The following is a 22,554-nucleotide window of genomic DNA, read 5'->3' on the forward strand; positions in this document are numbered from 1 at the left end:
TCCCTCCGTCCTCCTCTCTCTCCTTCCCTTCCCCTCCATCCTTCCCTTCCTCCCTCCTTCCCTTCTCTTTCCCTTTCCGTCCCTCCGTCCTCCTCTCTCTCCTTCCCTTCCCCTCCATCCTTCCCTTTCTCCCTCCTTCCCTATCCCCCCCTCCCTCCTTCCGTAACTTCAAAAACTTCCTCCAAGACAAGATCTCCCTCACCCCCCACAATCAACAGCAACTCCAAATAAAAGACGAAAATCAGCCATTACAGACCACTACATCTTCCCTGTATGAACCCAAGGCTGTCACGCGTCAGTCAGCCAGTTATCTGTATTCATATGGAGTATTCAAAAGCAGGTAACATGATAACTGATCTATGTGACATTTAGATCCTCATATGTTACCCTGATATTGAGAGAGAGAGAGAGAGTAATTAAATGGTGGTTTAAGCATTCCGATAAAATAAAGTGGAGCGTGGGATGGGGACCGGACACAACACCAGACGGTAGGTCAGGTGAATGGCTTCTTACCTGGCAGTTGAGAAAACATCCCCCCAAAAACTAGTAATGTATAATCTCTATTACTTGTAGGGAAGGGAAAAACGAGGGGGGGGGGGGCAAGAATTTAATTACTATTCAGAGAAGAAAAGTGAGAGGATTCTATAGGGGTTTAACGACATATGTTTGGTATGTATGTAACGATGGAAGAAAGTGGTCAGTGTTAGGGAAGAATAAGTTCTGACTCGCATAAGACTCAGGTCTCTGTCTAGTTGTATACAAAATGGCGAACGTTACTGCTTGTGACATGAATGTGCGTCTGTGTGTGTGTGTGGGTGCGCGTGGGTGTGTGTGGGTGCGAGTGGGTGTGTGGGTGCGCGTGTTTCTTGTGACATTTGAATTCGCGGCAAGTACAGTAGACCGAGCCGCAAGGACTTCCAAGAACTCAATTATAATGGAACAAGTTTTTACATAACGTTGATTTCAGGCTAGCACACACACACACACACACACAGGTGGAGCACAAACACATACGGTAATTCTCTCTCTCTCTCTCTCTCTCTCTCTCTCTCAAGGATTCTGTCTCTGGCTATCTATCAATCTCCGAGGCTGTAATTTGAAGTCGTGTAGGAATCTACATCAGTACCACCACTTTTCCTTCCATTTCGACACGTGAGGTCTTAGCCATTGTCCTCCTTCAAAGCCTGAGACAAGTGGTAAGAGCTCACTTGCAGAGTCGTATATTAAGCTACGGTTCAACTTCAGAGAGAGAGAGAGAGAGAGTAACACCCATGACTCACTCACGACACCATGAAGCAATGATAGAGCATACATTACTAAATTAGAATATCATTTGTGTGCTTTTTTAATTGTATATTAACATCCAGCTGCTGTGATGTAACTGGATGGCAGCTCGTCAACCAAAGGTCTTAATAAGTCAATATAATGTTACAACGCCCCGTCATTACTTTTGGTATCTAATATGACGACTAATATACCTTTCAAAATTAATATTGCCATGAACCACGCTTAGAAATGACAAACTGTAACCCAACTACTAAGTGTAATGTCTCTCCCTTCCACACAGATTATGTTAATAAATAGGAACGCTATACACAAGCATCACACGGACCTTCACTCGTAAAAGATCAGCTGACAGTTTGTAGAATATCCACTAAAGAAGGCGTCTGTTAATGCTGCCATGTACAAAGATAACGTTTCCTGTCAGTGAAAAAATAAAATTCGATCTAATGTATGCTAGTTTACCTTAAGCTGTTTGCTGGCGCCTTTTTGCCTGCCTCCTCTGCCATTTATTACTAGGTCGCTCAACGTAAAAAAATAGAAGCGTCCAAATACCTACAACGCGTTCAAATAATCGTTATGTATCATATTCTAAAGTTGTTTTTTCTCATTAATATAATTCGACACGTTGACCTTCAAAGGGATGTCACTGTTAATGCAAAAGTATTTCATATGAACTTAACTTCAAAAGGACAAAATAATGAAATAATGTGGAGTGACGTAGTAGAATGGAAGAGGCTGAGAAGAATTGGAGCAAGAACTGGAGCAAGAAGAGAAAATCCCTGGACACTATACAAATCATTATCAACAAATCCCACACAGAAGTCACTACAATACACACACACGCACACACACACACACACACACACACACACATTGGAAAAATTATCAATAACTTGTAATAAACCAGTGTATTCACTCCCAGTAAACACTACTCCTTGCACTGTCACTATGTTGAAATGAACTGTAGTTTGAGCTTTTCCCCATCTAGTTATTATATGTCTTATTTGTGTCACTTATGTTACTTGTATATTATTTGTAATTCGAAACCCATTCCCCAAATATGTAACTGTATATTTTCAGCCTTCTGGCTGCCAAGCTCTTTCAATAAACCGTTAATTATTATTATTATTATTATTTATTACACACACACTATATACTGGCCCTCTCACCTCTCTTAAACACCATCCATCTGTTAGTCTGGGACAAAGTTGCTACACACGCCTCGCCACTACCACCTTCCGTCACCTCAGGTTCCCCGTCCACTAAACCCTAGCAATATCAAACAGACCACTGTCCACTACAACACAGTCTCATCCCAACCGTTGTGAATATATGAATAAAACGTAGTTAACTAGTTTAGTCAGTTGATTTCTTTCGTACTGGTCTTGAATAAAGCTATGTTTAACCCCTTCTCATTTTTCCCCCATCTTAGTATGTTGTGTAACAAAAATGAACGTGTTTTGTCAACCTTATTTACAACTAACAAAATTACCAGGCTTCGCTAGGGTTAGGTAAATACTGTATAACCTTAACACCTGAAATTAAAAGAAGAGATGGCGAGATTGAACGGGGAGGCGGGACAGGGAAAGCCAGTGTCTGACGAAAATTCAAGCGAGTGGAAGGTTGTAAGGAGAGGGAAGACCAAACTGGTGATGAAGAAACACACCAAGGATACGTCAACAACGACATCAGCAGCTAAGTGTACCAACTCGTTCAGTCCCTTGATAGACGAATTGGACGTTAGTACAGTCAGGGACAAGGCTGACAAGGTAGGTATAAAAACTTTAATTGTTGGTGACTCACAGGTAAGGTACTTGGACAGGGCTTTTTGTGGTAAAAACATAAATAGGATGAGGGTGTGTTTGCCAGGAGCTGGGGTGGGGGATATAATTGACAGGATGGACAATATCTTGTCTGGTAATGGGAACAAACCCATTATCTGCCTCAGTGCAGGAGGCAATGATATTGGCCGGTGTAGGAGCGAGGAGCTTCTTGTTAATTTATTGACAAAGCTTGGAGTACAGTTTGATTATTCTGAGTTGTTCAGTCTGGTCTTGACACTGAGGGTGGTATTGTAGTGGATTTCTCCCCTACAAACGCTGTTTGTCGCTGAGTAGCCGGCCCCGCGAATTCCCCAGTGTATGCCTCGTGGTCTGGGTCAACCAGCGCCGCCATACATCACGGAGGTCAACTACTAAGCCACGCCTACCCCAGCTATTTAAGACCTGACCTCGTGGTGCTGTAGTGGACGTCTCCCCTACAACTACCTACAACTGCGTAGCCACGCCACCACCTGCTACCGCCTTCCCTAGCAACCAACCAGATGTTACCGTATCCTAGCAACCGAGCCAACAGACCGGCGACTTCTCGGGTTTTCCCAACATGACTCATAGCGGCTGCTGGGTATATAAGCTCTGTCTCTCCATTGAGATTCATTCTGACCATTCTTCTTGAACAAGCAACACCTCCTCCTCCGCCGCTGCCTGGCTGCCTTCGCTTCTCCTCGCCTGCCTGGCAGTCCTCGCTCCCGCCAGCGAGCATGGCGACCCACCAGCTGTCCTTCTCTGAGCTTCCTCACCAACCAACTCTCATTCTGCCCATCTTCCTGAACAAGCAACACCTCCAGCACCAGACTGTCTATAATATAACTTATATTATACAAGAAAACCACATTAGAGTTTCCTTCCATCCTGAGTGCTAGACAACATTAATATCTCGATACCCCTACAGTGCCCTCCCTCTTCTTCTAGCTACAGCCGCAGCAAGCTACACCTCCTCCTCCGCCGCTGCCTGGCGGCCCTCGCTCCCGCCGGCGAGCATGGCGACCCACAAGCTGTCCTCCTCTGAGTATCCTCACCAACCAGCTCTCTCTTTCTACCTACACCAACCAGCAAGCAACACCTCCTCCTCCTCCGCCGCTGCCTGGCGGCCCTCACTCCCGCCGGCGAGCATGGCGACCCACAAGCTGTCCTCTGAGCATCCTCACCAACCAGCTCTCTCTACATCACGCTTGTAACCACGCTGCCACTTCCCAGCACTAAGCTGCATTGTACATCCAATATAACATGTATACAGAGAGCACATTGTGAGTTTCCTTTGTCCAACCATCCTGAGTGTGAACCCAAACATAACGTACCCCACAGTATCACTTCTCACTGCCACGCAGGACAGAGGTTCATACACAAAGAAATACATCATATTCATTAACAGTATATATAGGTCAGATTCATGTGGGTGACGTCACTGTTCACTGCCATGCAGGACAAAGGTTCGTACACAAAGAAATACATCATATTCATTAGCAGTATATATAGGTCAGAGTCATGTGGGTGATGTCACTGTTCAGAATGTTAGTTACAAGACTAGCGAGGATACCCTAAAACTGTATCTTGCGCTTGTGAGACCTCATTTGGATTATGCGGTTCAGTTCTAGTCACGGTACTACAAAATGGATTGTAACTAACAAAAAAAGAATATATAACATACATAAAAGATAAAAAACGACGGGCAAGATTAAGATTATAAAAAATAAAACGTTTTAAGAACCTTAGCATTAATAACAAAAGAAAGATTTATATAGCCCTTGTCAAATCAATTATGGACTACCCACCCATCCCATTGAACACCCTTAGTAAAACGAGCATTAAAAGGTTACAAACAGATTTATTTGTAACATAAAATACACAGACCACATCAATAATGAACAGCTACACAAGAAAGCAAACTTTTTAGCAATCAATGTAGAAATACACAACAAAGCCGCAAATATTTGGAGCAAAGTGACTGAACTCAACACAGAAACTTACCAAAACTGGATAAATAATATAGATAATGAAGAATTCCAAGAACACAGTTGGTTTAAATCAGCCAGGAAGAAAGTAATTGAACCACCTCCTGCCCCAATATACACATAGAACATTAATAGAGAAAATAAAAGATGAGAGTGACCTACCAGCTCCACTAAGAGCCTGGCAGGCCTCTCCATACAGTGTACCTTTAGACTAACACAACTAACATTTAACTAACACCTTAGGAAAAAAAACTGTGACTACCCTCCCAGCTACACAAGGACCTGGGCGGGCTCACTAACTCTATCGTAGTAAAAAAAAAAATGCAACTGCCCTCCCAGCAACACAAGGACCTGGGCGGGCTCACTAACTCCATCGCAGTATATATAAAAAAAATATTAATAATAAGCAGCACTATATAAATAAACCAATATTAATACAAAGGTCTGACGACCCAAGGGAGCAACATAAAGATAAAACACCAATAGGAAAGATGAAGCGATCTGGTTGAGCCCAGATTCTTTCTACTCCTACTGTATTTCAGTTTCACCACATTTTCTTCAACCCCTAATAATCTTCTTTCACCTCATAACTAATGACTCCGCCGAAGACCCTTCACTGCCAAAGCCAGCCAGCCAGCCAGCCTTTGTCCAAAACTGTTGACGACCGTTGGAACGCAAATAACCATTACTTGATGCCACTAACCACCACCCAAACATCCGGGAAGCTTGCTCCAGACAACGCCTTCTCTGTGTCTCCCCACTGATCAAGGGTGTCTCCTGATCAGAGGCGGCTCAAATTGGGTGCTCTGTAACGGCTTCCTGCAGCGGAGTTGAGCCGCGACCCCACTGGTGTTTCTTGCACCAGTGGCTATTCTTCCTTCTATCTCGCTCTGGCCTGGGGACCTGCATCCTAGGGGTGTACTCGTCCTTGGGTCCTCCCTGTAACTGTTCACCTCCCTCCCAGGAGTTTGTGAACACGAAAGGGAGAAGGCGCAGAACCCACCCCTCCGCCGAATCTTCCTGGGTAACCGTGATCGTGCGGGTCCACCCGGGAAGGGGGTCGCATATCCCGCATTCCCCCCTCCCCCCCAAGTAGGTACACTAGGGCTCACGCCTATAAGTGAGTAGATTATATAAACACTAGGGAAGTAGGCTCCCCTGACGGGGCTCTGGGAGAGACACAGGAACCACCTTTCGACCACTCGACCGACAAGAGGCGGTGGGAGGTGTTGTAATTCCTGTGGTAGGTTAACTCACCCAGACTAGGTAGGCTACCTACTGTACTCCAAAAGGTGGCTTGTCCACCTTGCCCCCTCCACAATGAGGGCACACAGGGTAAGGATACGCTCCCTTGACGGGGGTGTAGCCGAACCATGGAAAAACTCACTAGCCAAACTGCTCGGAGCAACACTACTCATAAAGATTACGAGCCTCATTACCACCAAGGATTCATTCATCGCCCTCTGCCTTAATGAAGAAGACGTTGACTCCCTGCTATCTAACGACAGCATAAAGTATCTGAAGAAGCAGCGATTCGAAGTCGTAATCCCACCATAACTAAGAGCCAGGAAGACTGTAGTAGTTAAAAGACTGGACAGAACCATCACAGAAGAAACTAGTGAACAACAACTGAAATTAGACCTGGAACAAAGAAACAAATGGGCCAAAGTAGAGGAAGTAGTTAAACTACCTAAACTACCATATATGCTGAAAATTAGGTTTCAGGACATAAGAATGGCACAAAAGGCAGTGCAGGAGGGATTCTGTCTCTCCTACTACCATATAGGTAGCAACCAAGTTGAACAGGAAATTTTTTTTCCCATCACGCCTTGCTGGAACTGCTACAAATATACACATTTAGCCACGGACTGCCCTAACAAAAACACTAAATACTGCTCCGAAGGCGGGGAAGTGGGACTTACATTTCTGGAGTGCAAGAGTAGAGAAATTCCTAGGTGCCTGAACTGCCAAGGGGACCACAGAACACTGGCAGCACGCTGTCCAGTAAGGAAAGAAATCGTAAAAGAAAGGAGGGAAATTGAAAAGGAAAGGGCAGGGGAAAAGCAAAACAAGACCTACTCGGCTGTAGCCAAATTAAAAAAGGAAACAACTAAAGTCCTTGAAAAGGTTGCCTCACAATCCCCAGCCCAACAACCTATAGTGCTCAACCTGGGTAGTCATCTGTCGGTTAAAATCATGACGGCAATAATACACGCCCACCTCTTGAATATAGCCAAACCAGGATGTTTTGCTAAAAGGGTAAAGGAAATGTTCGCGGCAAATAACCTCCCAGACATGGAATTCCCCAACGACGTTCCCTCCTCAGAAATCTTCAACCGGATCTACAAACCAGCGGAAACCACCAGTCAGGCGCATGTCACCCAATCACAAGCCACTTCCGACAACCCCCAACCAGATAGCAGTGAACAGGGGATGGAAGAAGACGAAGAGGAGCAGGAACCCATTTTACAACATGAACCTGTTATACAACCTGAACAAGCGATCATATATAGCACCCCTAAAAGAACGAAATGGGAATCATAGCACCACCACCGTCACCAAGAAAAATGGCTGAGAATCAGGACCTCGGGGAGGAAACCGGTATTAGGTTTTACAAGTGCTCAGCCCCCCAAATAGTCTCAACCGAAAGACTACTGACAGAGATAAGGGAAGGAAAAGTAAAATATAAATATACAGATACGAATCTGGAAGATCACCATATAGAAACATTAATAAAGAGAGGAAGAATCCTGACCAAATATAATAGAATAGAAAAGGTGGAGCAATCCAAATACAGAAAAATTCGCTTCGGCCTGCACACGGAGAGGAGGTCTTCAGGAGAACATCGATCTAAAATGCCGCAAATAAGTTCGAGACATCACCATTCATAATCAACAGACTTAAAATAATTCAATATAATGTACAAGTACTGACCTGGACCACACCAAGAGCTCACGAATTATACAACATATATCGTACCCTGGACCCAGACGTCATCATATTAAATTCTCACGGCAAGGGTAATTCAAATAAAATCAAGATATTCAATTAAACAGTATACCAAAAAAAACCCAGCCAAAATCCATTACAAAATGGAGTTGCCATAGCAATTAATAGAAGTATAAAACATAAAATCCATGATACATTTCAAGAAAACTTTCTGGCAATTGAAATTAACAGCACCACGGGTCCAATCATAATCGGCACCTGCTACCTCGCTCCAAGACGACCTATCTTTCCAATAGCAGACATGCTCAGATTAATGAGGAGGAATATACCTGCCTACTTTCTGGGCGATCTCAACGCTAGACACCGCATACTAGGACACCACACCAACAACGCAGTAGGCCACTAGTGAGCCACGGCAACGTGGTACACCTCGGACCGGAATTCCCCACGTACATCAGAGCAGGCCACACAGGATACCCAGATCTCGTGTAAACAAATCAACACCACCACCTAAACATACTACTCGAACCCGGCCCAATAGTGATCATCTCCCTATCATAGCCACACTCTCCACAGCCCCAATACAGATCCCGGCCAGGCTAAGATTCAACTATAACCGGGCTAACTGGGAAAACTTCAAACAAGAATTAAACAACCCGCAACCCATACAATTACAAAACAGGCACACTTCTCTAATAGACCTATCACTGGACACATGGTACGAGCACGTTAGCCAGGCCATGGAACACAACATACCCAAGACCACTCACCGAACATTACCACACCCTCAATACTCACACTAATCAAGAATCATACAGACACAATTTAGCAACCTAATTAAACTAATCACACAACAAGGATGGACACCAGAACACAGACGGCTATACAACATAATACACGAACAGTTAAAAAAACGTTTCAAAAGAAGCATACAACAAGAACTGGCAGAAGCTGATTTCAGAAACGGAAGGAAACTACTGTACCATAAACCGAAGCAGTTCTGGCAGAAAATAAAGCACTTCATGGGAACCTCCAGCAACGAGTCTAACTATATAGTAAACAGTAATCAAGTCAAATTAACAGATCCAACCGAACAAGATACGAAAGCACGGCGCTCAATCTTAGGCTTTGGCACTCCGAGGAGAGAACAATAGCTTTCCCAGAGATTTAATGGTTAGTAATTACGCAGTGGATACTCAGTTATCTACGTAGCCAGAACGGCGACATAGACAGCCGGCTATTCAGCCGTCACCGGTTGAATAGCTTGCTCTACGCAGCTGGCTATTCATCAGTGAATCTACGATTAACAAGACCAGACGCAAAGAAACAAAAAGAGATTTTTTTTATTTAGAGTGGGTTCCACATTCGGAAATGGTGGACCAACCAAGAACAGGCACTGTGTTTTATATACTAAATTAGTATCATCATCGTTATTATTAACACTTGTTGTTGTTGTTGTTGTTGAAATAAAGTAAATTCATTCCAATATCCCATAAAAATTCCTGGTTCTATCTGGTCAAGAATCGCCGCCTGTATTACCAGAACATTACTCGGGATCTGCCCTCGTGGCTTATAAATCTCCAAACCAGCTAGCTGATTTCATGGAACTTCACCCCCCCCCCCTTAACTCCTCCCCTAGCGAGGTGAGTTTGTGAGGAGCGCGCGGAGCTGGAGTCAGTGTTGTGTGTCAGGGAGTGTGTATCGGATGCTACACACCATTCATTAACGTCTTGCGATTATCCTGCGGCGTCCTAGTGAAACAGGTGCTTCTGATTTTTCCTTCGGTCTAGTGCAGTGATTGATTTGATGCATGTCTTTATAATACCCCGTGAGTGACATTGATAATTAAAAAAAAATCAAACTAATAAACTTGTAGATAGAGTCTACACAATTAGACAAGATACGGATTGACTACATAGTTCTACACCTCGAACTGACTGTCGTATGAACAAGTAGTGGGGTTGGGCAGGTTTGTAATTCCCAGCGCCAAGACCATGACGCAACCCGTACAAAACGGCAGAACTCTCTTACAACCGCCCCGGGCCAAAACGCTGCTTCTGGCCCGACACTCAATGGTAACCCTGTCCTTGGTTAGTTTCACAAGACAAAAGCTTCCAAGCTGTTCTATCCATTACGCCATATCTTGTTTCAATGTCACGAAGTGTAAGAGGATGCACCTGGGGCGTACCAACGGTAAGGAGGCGTATCATATGTCCCAACGAGATGAAGAAACTGCGCTAGTTGAGACTGTGTGTGAGAAGGACCTAGGTGTGTATTTTGACAATGAGCTGAGGTTCTCGGGCCATTGTGAGAAGGTAAATCAGGCAAATAAATTATTGGGTCTTATAAGAAGGTCGTTTAGATATCTAGACGGTCCGTCCCTCGTAACGATCTTCAGGAGTGAAGTGCTTCCCCATCTGGAGTACTGTCACCCCATCTGGTCCCCGAGATATGCTAGGGACTGTCGGTTGGTTGAAAATGTTCAAAGGAGGGCCATCAGACTGGTGCCTGCACTTCGGCACCTCAGCTACCCTGAGAGTTTGGAGCGCCTGAACTTGCCTAGCTTATACTACAGACGGGCAAGGGGGGACCTAGTTGAGGTGTATAAGCAACTCAGGGGGCACTACCCAGTTGAGTGTCCTTACCTGGAGCTGGCGGACGCTCGCCCCACAAGGGGTCACAGCTCAAGAATGAAGAAGCCGCATGTCCAGAAAACCGTGAGGGCAAACTTTTTTGGAGTGAGGGTTGTAAACTCTTGGAACAATCTACCAGAGAGTGTTGTGACGGCACCGAGTGAGCTCTTTCAAGACAAGACTTGACCAACACTGGAGCAGGTTCAGGTACATTCAGGAGCCGGTGCATGCCCAGTATTTGCCAACAGTGCGTGACAGAGACGTGACCGATCACCCGGGTGGCTAGCGAGCCGATCTTTTGGTGAAGAATATAAATGAAAAGGAAAAGTAATTAGAGACGTGACCGATCGCCCAAGCGGCCAACGAGCCAATCAGTGGCGAAGAGGCTAAAAGTAAGTTAACCATCATCTCTCCTGCGTACGCTGCCTATGGCTCTCCTCAACGTTCCGTTACAATTCTAGAGAAATCTGAGTCATGCCCAGCTTATGTTTTTAAGGGTAAAGAAGAATTTACACAATTAGTACCTTCTTCACCTCTATGTTTTTTCTCCTCCCTTTATTTATGTGTTCTCGAGGACATTATGAAAAACTGAATTTTAATTTTCTTGAGACGTAAAGCGAGGTGTCTAGTTTGAAATAAATGAAATACTTAAACTATCAAATCAGGAGCGAACACGTGTAAATGGTTTTAGATAATTTTTTTTATATATTTAAGTGAGAAATAGGTAAACACTGGTTGAGAAATCGTTGTGGATGGATAGTACGTTACCAAACATCAACCCAATCATGTTGGAAAGTTTCAAATACAAATTTGGGTGGATATATAAGTGATAACGATTATGTGTACTGTAGAAAGACCTAGCATGGGCCAATAAATCTACTACAACCGAGTCCTAGCTTCAGTCTATGAGGTAACTGATTGGACCCGCCGTGTGTCATAAATCAGCTCTTCCAACATCATTAAGGTCAGGGGACTAATGTCCCTTACATCACCAGACACTCGTCAACTCTGCTTAAATTAAATAATGAAACTTTGATGTAAGAATCTTGTGGCAGCTGTAGTTGTAGTTGAGTTGCCAATTCATTAATATAAATTTCGTCTTTTAAGCAAGTATACGAACATTTGGAAACTTCTCGTGATCTTTAATAATGATTAGTTTGTTATTATTAAAATGCTACCTTTGTTTTAGTTTTTAAATATTTATCCTGACAGTGATACAGCCGAAAATATATCCGCAATCACCTTTCCATACAGCCTTACTTTACCGAGTACTATTGCCAGTACGAGGCCCAGGGTGGGGGTCATTGCATAATTTGGTTGACTGTTCAGTAGTATGTATAGACAGTACGAATAAACAAACAATAAGTACGCAATACAAGTATAAAAAAAATTAATATAGACAGTTAAGATTCCAGGTATTAAATATTCCGAAATGAATTTTGCTTCAATTAAGTTTGGTGCTGAGGAAATGTTTGCAATCAATTTAAAGAAGTCTCACTGTGATTGTGATGGAATATTTTGGACGTAATATTAATTTCGTGCTTTTGACAAATCAAACCAGTTATGAGGAATAATCATCGTAGGAATGTTTGAGGATCTGCTGGAATGTGGATGAGCGTAGCTTAGCGAGAATACGGTATTGCTTATTCATCCAACCCCACGCACAGTAGACGACTTATACTGTAGTGGATTTCTCCCCTACAAACGCTGTTTGTCGCTGCGTAGCCAACCCCACGGATTCCCCAATGTATGCCTCGTGGTCTAGGTCAACCAGCGCCGCCCACGGAGCGGGGGTCAACTACTAAGCCACGCCAACCCCCGCTATTTAAGACCTGACCTCGTGGTGATCGCTCTCTTTCGACCCACACCAACCAGCCAGCAACACCTCCTCCTCCTCCGCCTGCCTGGCGGTCCTCGCTCCCGCCGGCGAGCATGGCGACCTACAAGCTGGTCCTCCTCTGAGCATCCTCACCAACCAGCTCTCTCTCTTTCAACCTACACCAACCAGCCAGTAACACCTCCTCCTCCGCCTGCCTGGCGGTCCTCGCTCCTGCCGGCGAGCATGGCGACCCACAAGCTGTCCTCCTCTGAGCATCCTCACCAACCAGCTCTCTCTACATCACGCTTGTAACCATGCTGCCTTCCCAGCACCAAGCTGCATTGTACATCCAATACAACATGTATACATGAGAGCACATTGTGAGTTTCCTTTCTCCATCCCATCCTGAGTGAACACCAAACATCTTGAACCCCACAATACCACAAATCCTTTTACGGGTTTGCGCAACTGCTGTGAAGTAATCGACGTTTACTGGACTACAACCGTAGAGTAATCTCTTGTTGTAGTTATCATGACAATTTGCGTTTTGATTAATAATGTACACAATAAATATCTTTAAATAATAAATAATGAAAAACGAAAGCTGTTTGTTCGTAACTTTGAAGATACATAAATCATATCAAGTATTTAACTTGTCCGCAAATGCCACCGAAGTTACTATGTAGAATTTTAAAGGTGTTAAGCTAGGATTCCATTCGCGCGGTAGGGTTAGCGCCAAAAATAGATCACAATGAAATGTACACGGTTGTTTCCGTTGGCACGGTTGCGTTTGCAGTACAAGTCAATCACTCCATGTAGCGATTGAATACGCAACCACAAGAAAATGGATGCGGGAATCACATACTGTGACGTCACTACCCCTTTGTTTGCGCTCCTCAACCAGCAAAATGCCTCGAGGAAAAAGTTTTGTCTGAGTCGAGAAGTTGATTTCATTCAGAATATATCCCAACCTATTTTTTGTAATGCATTTATACAATACATTTAAAAACCTTTATATATCATTTTACGAATCTATACATTTTTGACAACTGTTCTAAAATGAAGGTTCATGGTCTCAATAAAAGGTTCACTGGAATACTAATTTTTGTGTAACTTAATATTTATCTAAGGTTCCTATTATTTCCTATTTATAAGCATGAGTCACCTTATAAGTCGCTAGCCTTGGCGCAAATGACCTCTCTGTTCCTGCAGTGTTTCACCAAATCCTCCTCAACCAGGGAAAGAACATGTGCGAACTGTTATCTGCTCAGACGAAAATATATTTTCTTTAATATTTCTTCATCCAAGCTTAGGTCTTTTACCAGAGTACTGTAGGCTCCATATTTGGTTCGATTCAGCAACAATCTATGAACCCACCATCTATGCTTCATTGCTCGTTTTTCCTTTGATTTACGCATGATCTTATACAAACCCAGGATATTTAATAGCAAATCATCCTGTTCATATAAATAGCGTAGTAGCTTCGATGCACTAGGCGCCATCATTTCTGTACTGTTCCCGCTAGAAAGACAGCTGCATGCACATGGAAACAAGGGTGTACGTTTTTCAGGGCAATTTAACGCAAAAGCATACAGCAAATGCACTGCAAATACATATATGAAATCCTAGCTTTAGGCTCTAGACGTGCCCTGGACACCCACGTATCGTTGTTCAAATTTAACTGAAATTTGATTAGACCCCTCACTTCCCAGTCTCCGAAGATGATATTGGAGTTTATCATTAGAGACACAGAGTAATATACTCCCATCGGCTGATCTAGACATTTCAGATGGGGATGATGCACACTACGGTATCTTTCTTCATCCCTTTCTCACTCCCACTTTCTACTTGCCTTCCTTCCCGCACTCCCACCCTCCCTAGATCCATCCTAGTTGCGCACCATGATAGTACTTATTTTGTCATGTGGAGGTCTCTCAGGGACGCCAAAGGTTGTTAAGGTACATTAAATACGAGGTATTTAACCTTCAGAGCGTCATAAACTGAATGCTGTCCCTGTGTTTGTGGTACGAAATTCGGTACTGTGTGAAGATAACTCTTTTTACACCCTGTGGCGTGATATCATGACGCCTTATTATACCTGTGAGATAACGTCCAAAGGAGTGCTTCCAGACTGGTGCGTGTTCTAACAGCACCTCAGCTACCCAGAGAGATTAGATTAGAGCGTCTACAACTACCTAGCTTATACTACAGACGGGCGAGAGGCGAGCTAATTTATTGAAGTGTATAAACATCTCGGAGGGCACTATTCAGTCGAGTGTACATACCTAGAGCTAGCGGACGTCCACCCCACAACGGGTCACAGCTCAAGGTTGAAGAAGCCTCAAGTTCAGAGAACAGTGAGGGCAAACTTTTTCGGAGTGAGAATTGTAAAAGCTTGGAACAATCTGCCAGAGAATGTTGTGACGGTGCCGAGTGTGAGCTTGTAGCGTAGGCTATGTAGGAGATCTCGCACAAAGGATGGAGGTAAGAAGGGAAACTCACAATGGCACTGTTGGCAAGTACTGGGCATGCACCGGCTCCTGAATGTACCTAAACCTGCTCTAGTGTTGGTCAGGTCTGGTCTTGAAAGAACTCACACTCGGCGCCGTCACAACAATTTCTGGCAGATTGTTCCAAGAGTTCACAACTCTCACTCAGAAAAAGTTTGCCTTCACAGTTTTCTGGACTTGCGGCTTCTTCAATCTTGAGCTGTGACCCCTTGTGGGGCGCGCGTCCGCCAGCTCCAAGTAAGGACACTCGACTGAGTAGTGCCCCTTGAGATGCTTATACACATCAATTAGGTCTCCCCTTGCCCGTCTGTAGAATAAGCTAGGCAAGTTCAGGTGCTCCAATCTCTCAGGTTAGCCGAGGTGCCGAAGTGCAGGCACCAGTCTGGTGGCCCTCCTTTGAACATTGTCAACCAACTGACAGTCCCTAGCTTATCTCCGGGACCAGACGGGGTGACAGTACTCCAGATGGGGAAGCACTTCACTCTTGAAGATCGTTACGAGGGACGGACCGTCTAGATATCTGAACGACCTTCTTATAAGACCCAATAGTTTATTTGCCTGATTTACCTTCTTCTCGCAATGGCCCGAGAACTTCAGCTTATTGTCAACATACACACCTAGGTCCTTCCCACATTTGGTCTCAAATAGTGCAGTTTCTTCATCCCGTGGGGACATATCATATGCCTCCTTACCGTTGGTACGCCCCAGGTGCATCCTCTTACACTTCGTGACATTGAATCTCAGCAGCCACTTCTTTGACCATTCTTGGAGCCCACAGAGATCCTTCTGCAGCTCTTCACAGTCCGTTTGGTTCTTGATTTCCCGAAATAACTTGGCATCATCGGCAAACATTTGTATGGAGGAGTGTACAACGTCAGGCATGTCATTTATGAAACAAACAAACAACAATGGGCCCAATACACTGCCCTGTGGTACCCCGCTTAATAATAATAATTAACGGTTTATTGAAAGAGCTTGGCAGCCAGAAGGCTGAAAATATACAGTTACATATTTGGGGAATGGGTTTCGAATTACAAATAATATACAAGTAACATAAGTGAATACACTGGTTTATTACAAGTTATTGATAATTTTTACAATGGTTGGGACTGGGCTGTTCTTATAGCGATCAGTTCATGCACGTATGGGCTGGATGCGGTTGTGGTGTCGAACAGCAATTCTCGGGCTATGGATCTCAGGTGGTAGTAGGAGCCGGTGTCGAGGATGGTGTAGAAGCTTCTTACCAAATTTGCAGATGAGGTCGTGGTGATGGTCAGTGAGAGTCGAAAGGGTCAGTGTGTTGAGCGCTTCTTGATATGTGGAGTAGGAAGGGGAGAGAATAATCTTGCATGCCCTCTTTTGCACTTTTTCTAGGTGTTTACATTGTGTGGCATTTAGGGAGGAAGACCAGGTAGGGGAGGCATAGGTGAGCTTGGGAAGTATGAATGTTGTGTAAACACTGAGGAGCTCGGGTGCAGGAACTCCGAGGGACTTGAGTCAGCGGAGGAGGTGGAGACGGAAACTGGAGGATTTGACAACTTCACTGACGTGTGGTTTCCAATTTAGTTTGTTGTCTATGGTGACGCCACGGAGCTTATGACAGGTACGGATGATGATTTCGTGCCATTAATCACCACACTGCTTGCGGTCATGTAGAAAGTCTTCTATCCATGTTAGGACATTTCCCCAAATTCCGTACCCTTCCAGTTTGATTTTCAGCCTTTCGTGGGGTACACTGTCAAAAGCCTTGGCAAAATCTAGGTAAATATTGTCGATATTACCACCCCGTTCCAGAATATGGGTCCAAATATCCAATACCTTGAGCAATTATGTTAAGCAGGAGTGCTCCGGCATAAAACCGTGTTGGCAATCCTTTACAAGGTTGTTTCGTAGATGTTCCATTGCGGCATCTCTGATAATACTCTCTAGTACTTGACATATTATGCTGGTCAGGCTCACCGGTCTATAGTTGTTTGTGGAGTGACGATCGCCCTTCTTGAAGATAGGATGGACCTTTTGTTCATCCAAGCTTTTACAAAACAGGATCTTCAGGGACTCGGCAAGCTCGTTGCACAACTCTCTTACACTCTAGGATGCACCATGTCAAGGCCGGGACTCTTATGGACCTTTAGCCTGTACAGTTTATTTCTAATAACCTCTTCTGTGAACACAATGTGGGTCAATGCTGTATCGAACCGTCTGTCCTCAAACGCAGGAAGGTTAATTGCATCCTCTCTTGTGAACACCAAGGAAAAGAAGCTGTTCAATGCCTCAGCTTTATCCTGGTCAGAATCTGCGTAACTACCATCTTCAAGCCTCAGGTCTGATACTCCAACTTGCGTTTTTAATTTCGACTTTGCATAGCGGTAAAACGCCTTTGGGTTTGACTTGACCTCGCTTGCAACCAGCCTGTGGAACTCCTTTTCAGTCCTTCTACACTCTATATTTGCTTGGTTTCTGGCTCTTGCATACATCCTCCTGTCCTGCTCATCGTTTGACCCAAACCACGTCTTGAATTTCTGGGTTTTCTTAACTCTGTCGACCGCCGCATGGTTCATGTGTAGGGATCTCCTCTTATTCCTAGAGGCACTGGGTTTGGTCTTGGCTATATATTTATCGATCAAATGGGTTACTTTACTAGTTATGATATTCAGCGCAGTGTCTGCGTTCTTGTGCCTTAATGAGTCAGGCCAGTTGATACCTCTCATCTCTTCCCTCATTCCGTTGTTATTTCCCTTAACATTTGCACCTTAGCCTGAACTAGGTAACAGTTAAATCTGAATGACAACACTATATGGTGACTGATACCAACTGGGGCATAACAATATGATGAGAGGTAAACTTCTCCCAGCATTCTAAAATTATGTGTATTTCCTTATCTAACCTCAATAAGTAATTTCCAATGAGTGTGGCTTCAAACACACAACACACTGATAAAGACATGTTAAAAACTAGGGAATATTTCACCTTGCAGAATTCACTATGTACAACGCAAAGAACACACTGCAGCCACCCAGCACATCCCCTGAGGAAGACCACGACAACTCTACAAGACCCGATGACCTCAATACCCAGGAGATGGGCGATGTTCCAGCCAACAGCGACAGGACGGAGGACTTGCCGAGTAGGAAACCCGCATCCACTTGCCTTGACGTGGAGCAAACTGACTCTGCCCCAACCGAGTCACAAGACAACCACAGCAAAGACAGGTAGGTCTTTATCAATGATATCCATGATATTAATAGCAATAAGAAAATAATGGTAATATTTTATCCCCATAAAGCACAATGTGTGTGTAGACATCGAGTGGTAGTTGTTTTTTTCTTTTCTTTTTTTACAAAATATTCTAGCTAAAACTTTAAAAAGTCATGTCCTAACTGAACTGTCTCGGTCATTGTAAAAGATCACAGAAGACCATACCTAAGTACTGTACCACAGACACAACCTCCACTAATAAGACAAATGTTGCCCGCAGCTCGTGTCTGAATCGGGTGAGTGTGTGGCTGACGGAGACACTGGAGAACATGTTCGAGCGTCACGGTCGTCTGGTCGCCTCTCACCCTAGCACCACTGCTGCCATCTGCATGATGGTGTCAGCAGTGTGTGCTCTCGGATCACTCAACTTCACCACGGAACTCCGCCCTTACAGACTCTGGATCCCCCAAAACTCGGAATTCATCGAAGTAAGTTCAAGGCAGCTCAACTCTTCATGAAATTTACTGAAACAAAGTAACCCATAATATGACTCATTTGGATAGAGAGAAGTGTGGTAACAAAAGAAATACGAAGTCTGCTTGTGTTTCCTTTGCTACTACACTCCCCTATTCTGGAGATATTTTTGCCAATGTGTAATGTTTATTGAATATGTAAATGTCATCAGGTGCTTTTGGACTGACTGTGTCATGTCTGGTATTCTCAGGTGATGAACTGGCAGTCAGAGAATTTCCCCAACGCGTACCGGCGTCACTTAGCGGTGTTTGAGGCAGACAATGTACTGATGGCCAAGGCTGTGCAGGAGATGTGGCGCCTCCACACCCGTGTCTCCGAGCTCACAGTTGGACCCAACCACACCTCCTGGGATACCCTGTGTGCTCGGGTACCCTCACTACCCATGGATGAGGTGGATCCACAGGAGGCTGACTACTCAGACTTTGAGTATGGAATTCTTCAGTTCCGAAGACGTCGTGATTTGTCTCAGACTCTGTCAGAGGACCAGAGCCTGAAACTACCAAGAGATGAGTACTGCAATAGCCTAGTCAGTCTACCCCAAATGTGCCTTGAGACCAGTCTACTTGAGGTTTGGGGATTGCATGAAGATGTAATCATGAACTTAACAGACGAGCAAGTGGTGGAGGACATAAATTCAGCAGGAATAAGTGAAGTCTTTGGTTATAGAGTAAACTTCACGAAGTATCTGGGTAGCATCACACACGATGAGGTGGGGAAAATCATAGGCGCCAAAGCCGCCATGCACATGTGGGTATCTCTGGTAGACCAACATGCTCTGGACGTGGTGGTGGACCAAGGCAGTGGGGAACTCGTCGACACGGCTGGCTTTGCTTGGGAAAAGGCTTGGGTGAACACTGTTTTAAACGATTCGTCGCGGCCAGGGAACATTCGGGTTTACGCTCAGGCAGCCAGTAGCTTTGGCACTGTGAGCGACGATAACATCTGGGGTGACGTGAAGTGGTTGGTCGTGGGTATGGTGATGATGAGCTTCTTCGTGAATGTGACATTAGGACGACGGAATTTGGTACAGCAGCGCCCGATGCTCGCCTTCCTGGGAATGTTCAGTGTGGGCCAGGCCGTGGCTGTGTCATACGGTGTTTGTTCGTTTTTTGGTGTTCCCTACTGCCCCGTCAATTCTATATTGCCTATTCTCCTCATAGGACTAGGCGTGGATGATATGTTCGTCATCATGGCAGCATGGGAGGCAACTGGGCGTGACAAAGCCATCTCCAAGGACCGCATAGAGCGTGCAGGGCGAACAATGCGTCACGCAGGTGTCGCCATCACTGTTACCTCGCTGACTGATGTGACTGCCTTCGCTGTGGGAGCAACAACAGACCTGCCAGCCTTACGATCCTTCTGTTTATTCGCTACCGTTGGCATATTTGCTGTGTATTTACTACAGGCCACTTTCTTCCTGGCGTGTCTGGTACGAGATGAGAAACGAATGGAAGAAAATAAAAATGGCTTTTTGTGGTGCATAACTCACAAGAACTGGAAACCTTGGAGCTGTAGTGAGAGAGACTTGTTATCAGATGCCTTCAAATATGGCTTCTGTCCCTTCATCCTGAGTACCCCAGTGCAAGTCATCATTTTGGTGGGCTCCGGCTGCCTCTTAGCCTCTTCTGTTTGGGCCACCACGAACCTTCGCCAAGAGTTTAATCCAATGTGGTTCATACCAAGTACATCTTACCTTGATGAAACCGTCCAGGTTTTGTCAAAACACTTCCCCGAGGCAGGAGAAAGTGGCTACATATACTTTTCAAATGTCACACTTCCTGAAGACCTACCTCATCTAAATCATCTCATAGATGACTTAACTGAAAGTCAAGTAATCAGCTCAGTCAATGCCTGGTTTACTGCCCTGGACGAGTACATGTCCTACATCCCTGAATTGACCAACACTACCCTCACATACCCCCAGCTGCAAGACACACTCTCTGTCTTCCTCCAGTCCTCCACGGGGGCCTCCTACCGCAACGATTTCACCCTGGATGGTGTTCTAGACTGCAATCACCCAGCTCCCCCCATCACCTCCTTCAGGATTGAGATCACCCACCGACCAGCAGATTCCCGGGCAGAACAAGCCGTTGCCCTTGAAACAATTAAATCCCTGTTATCAAAAACACCAGTGAGTGGATACAAGGCTGCATGGGCCCAAGCATACAGTATATGGGAGACAAATGAAATAATTGGTTACGAGTTATGGAGGAACATCCTACTGGCTGGAATTGTGGTGGGTGTCGTCACACTCTTCCTGCTGGCTTCCCTCTTGGCATCCATGCTGGTGCTGGGATGTGTGGTGGCCACCGTGATAGGAGTGTCGGGTATCATATGGGCGTGGGGCTTAACAATCGACACTGTTTCCTGCATCGCCATTGTTCTGTCTATTGGCCTGAGTGTCGATTATGCGGCGCATGTAGCACACGCCTTCCTGGCCAAGCGCGGCGTCTCAGACAAGAGAGTGAGAGTCCGTGCGGCTTTGGAGGGCGTGGGTCCTGCAGTGTTGCAAGGAGGGGTTTCAACTTTGCTCTCCTTTGCTCTTCTGGCTGGCTCTTCATCTCATGTCTTTATGACCTTCTTCAAAGTATTTGTAGCAGCATCAGTTCTAGGGCTCTACTATGGACTCGTGTTTCTGCCGGTGGTTTTGTCTCTGGTGGGACCAGACGCTTATGATGACCACAGCACCTCCACCACTAGCTGCCAGCCAGCCACCAGCAATTGTGTGGAGGCGTCACAACATCGTCATGTGTACACCAATTCAGCTTACTTGTCTGATGAAGATAAAAATACCAAAAATAATGCCACAGTATAGCGAGTAGATGTACTCTTAGCGTATAAACATGTACAGGGTATACAGTATTCTGTAACTTCTAATTCCTTCTGTGATAGAATGTTTGCGTATGAATGAATATTATTGGCTATTAATACTGTATCCATTACATGCGTCATTGATTGTTATATCCCAACAAACATTACTATTGTCTAGTATTTGTTCACAAAACAAACGAGAGAAACATTATAAATTGAATTACAGTGTTAAGAATGTTCTGATTATTTAGTAATAATAACTTAAGGTAGTCAAGATAGCAACATACTTCTGATGCCAATGTTTGTATCTACATTTGTATGATATTTACAGCTTTTGCTCATATTCTGTACAAAGGTAGTGTTTAGAATAATGTCTCCTTGACAATAAAACAGTGAGATTTTAATATTTATTAATACCTATGGCACAATGTGTGTGCCCACTCTGAGTGAAATATCCAAGCCAGTTTGTGGTGGGCCGGCTCTGACACACTCCTGGGTAGTGAGTGTTATAAGTGTGGCAACAATTTACAATAATAATTATTAAAACAAGTTGTAGCTAAGATGTAATTGAGAGTTCAAACAATTAAATACAGTATATAAATCTTAAGAGGAAAAACATATTTTTGTTGTCTATCATATTAACATTCAAGTTGAGTTTACCCACTTTGTTTTAATTTACCACCAAGTGGAAGACAGCCCGAGAAGTCTTCCTACCCTGAGTAACAACATGGTGCCTGGTTGGCCGAACTCTTTTTATCTATGTCTCTGAGTTGAAAGAAATTGGGAGCACTAGCTGGAATATATTGCCAGTTTGAAAAATGGCCAGTTTAGATGGTCGTGTGACGCCGCCTATAATGCCAGTTGATGCGAATGGGAGAGTCAAGGCGTGTGGAATAAGTCTGCGGGAAGATTTTAAAAAACAATTACAACTGCTTTACCCACCCACCCACCTTATGTGTGGATGCCTCTTAGTTGTAGCTAATGAATCCACATGATGGCACTCCTTGACATTACTTCTATCTCCTCACA

The 22,554-nt window shown here is 44.5% G+C and overlaps 1 protein-coding gene across 3 annotated transcripts; it reads left to right on the top strand.

Annotated features, from left to right (window-relative positions):
* Nucleotides 1-9,665: 9,665 nt before the first annotated feature.
* On the top strand, nucleotides 9,666-21,929 carry LOC121854306 (patched domain-containing protein 3-like). 3 transcript variants are annotated; one of them, XM_042348890.1, is made up of 4 exons: nucleotides 9,666-9,786; nucleotides 17,960-18,194; nucleotides 18,461-18,668; nucleotides 18,905-21,929. In XM_042348890.1, exons 2-4 carry the CDS (start codon nucleotides 17,968-17,970, stop codon nucleotides 21,527-21,529), a joined length of 3,060 nt encoding a protein of 1,019 aa, XP_042204824.1. In that variant the 5' UTR covers nucleotides 9,666-9,786; nucleotides 17,960-17,967; the 3' UTR covers nucleotides 21,530-21,929. The 3 variants fall into 3 exon arrangements, with proteins under 3 accessions (XP_042204824.1, XP_042204825.1, XP_042204826.1); XM_042348891.1 differs by lacking the exon at nucleotides 9,666-9,786 and adding an exon at nucleotides 9,816-10,113; XM_042348892.1 differs by lacking the exon at nucleotides 9,666-9,786 and adding an exon at nucleotides 11,015-11,048.
* The last annotated feature ends 625 nt before the right edge of the window (nucleotides 21,930-22,554 follow it).

The sequence above is a fragment of the Homarus americanus genome, unplaced genomic scaffold (assembly GCF_018991925.1).
Source record: "Homarus americanus isolate GMGI-L3 unplaced genomic scaffold, GMGI_Hamer_2.0 scaffold54443, whole genome shotgun sequence".
NCBI lineage: Eukaryota > Metazoa > Arthropoda > Malacostraca > Decapoda > Nephropidae > Homarus > Homarus americanus.

Bases quoted from the DNA above. Each gene is read 5' to 3' on its own strand.
- LOC121854306 (XM_042348890.1), top strand. From the start codon at position 17,968: ATGTACAACGCAAAGAACACACTGCAGCCACCCAGCACATCCCCTGAG. The intron at 18,195-18,460 runs GTAGGTCTTTAT...TGTTGCCCGCAG, and splicing joins GACAACCACAGCAAAGACAG to CTCGTGTCTGAATCGGGTGA. The intron at 18,669-18,904 runs GTAAGTTCAAGG...TGGTATTCTCAG, and splicing joins AAAACTCGGAATTCATCGAA to GTGATGAACTGGCAGTCAGA.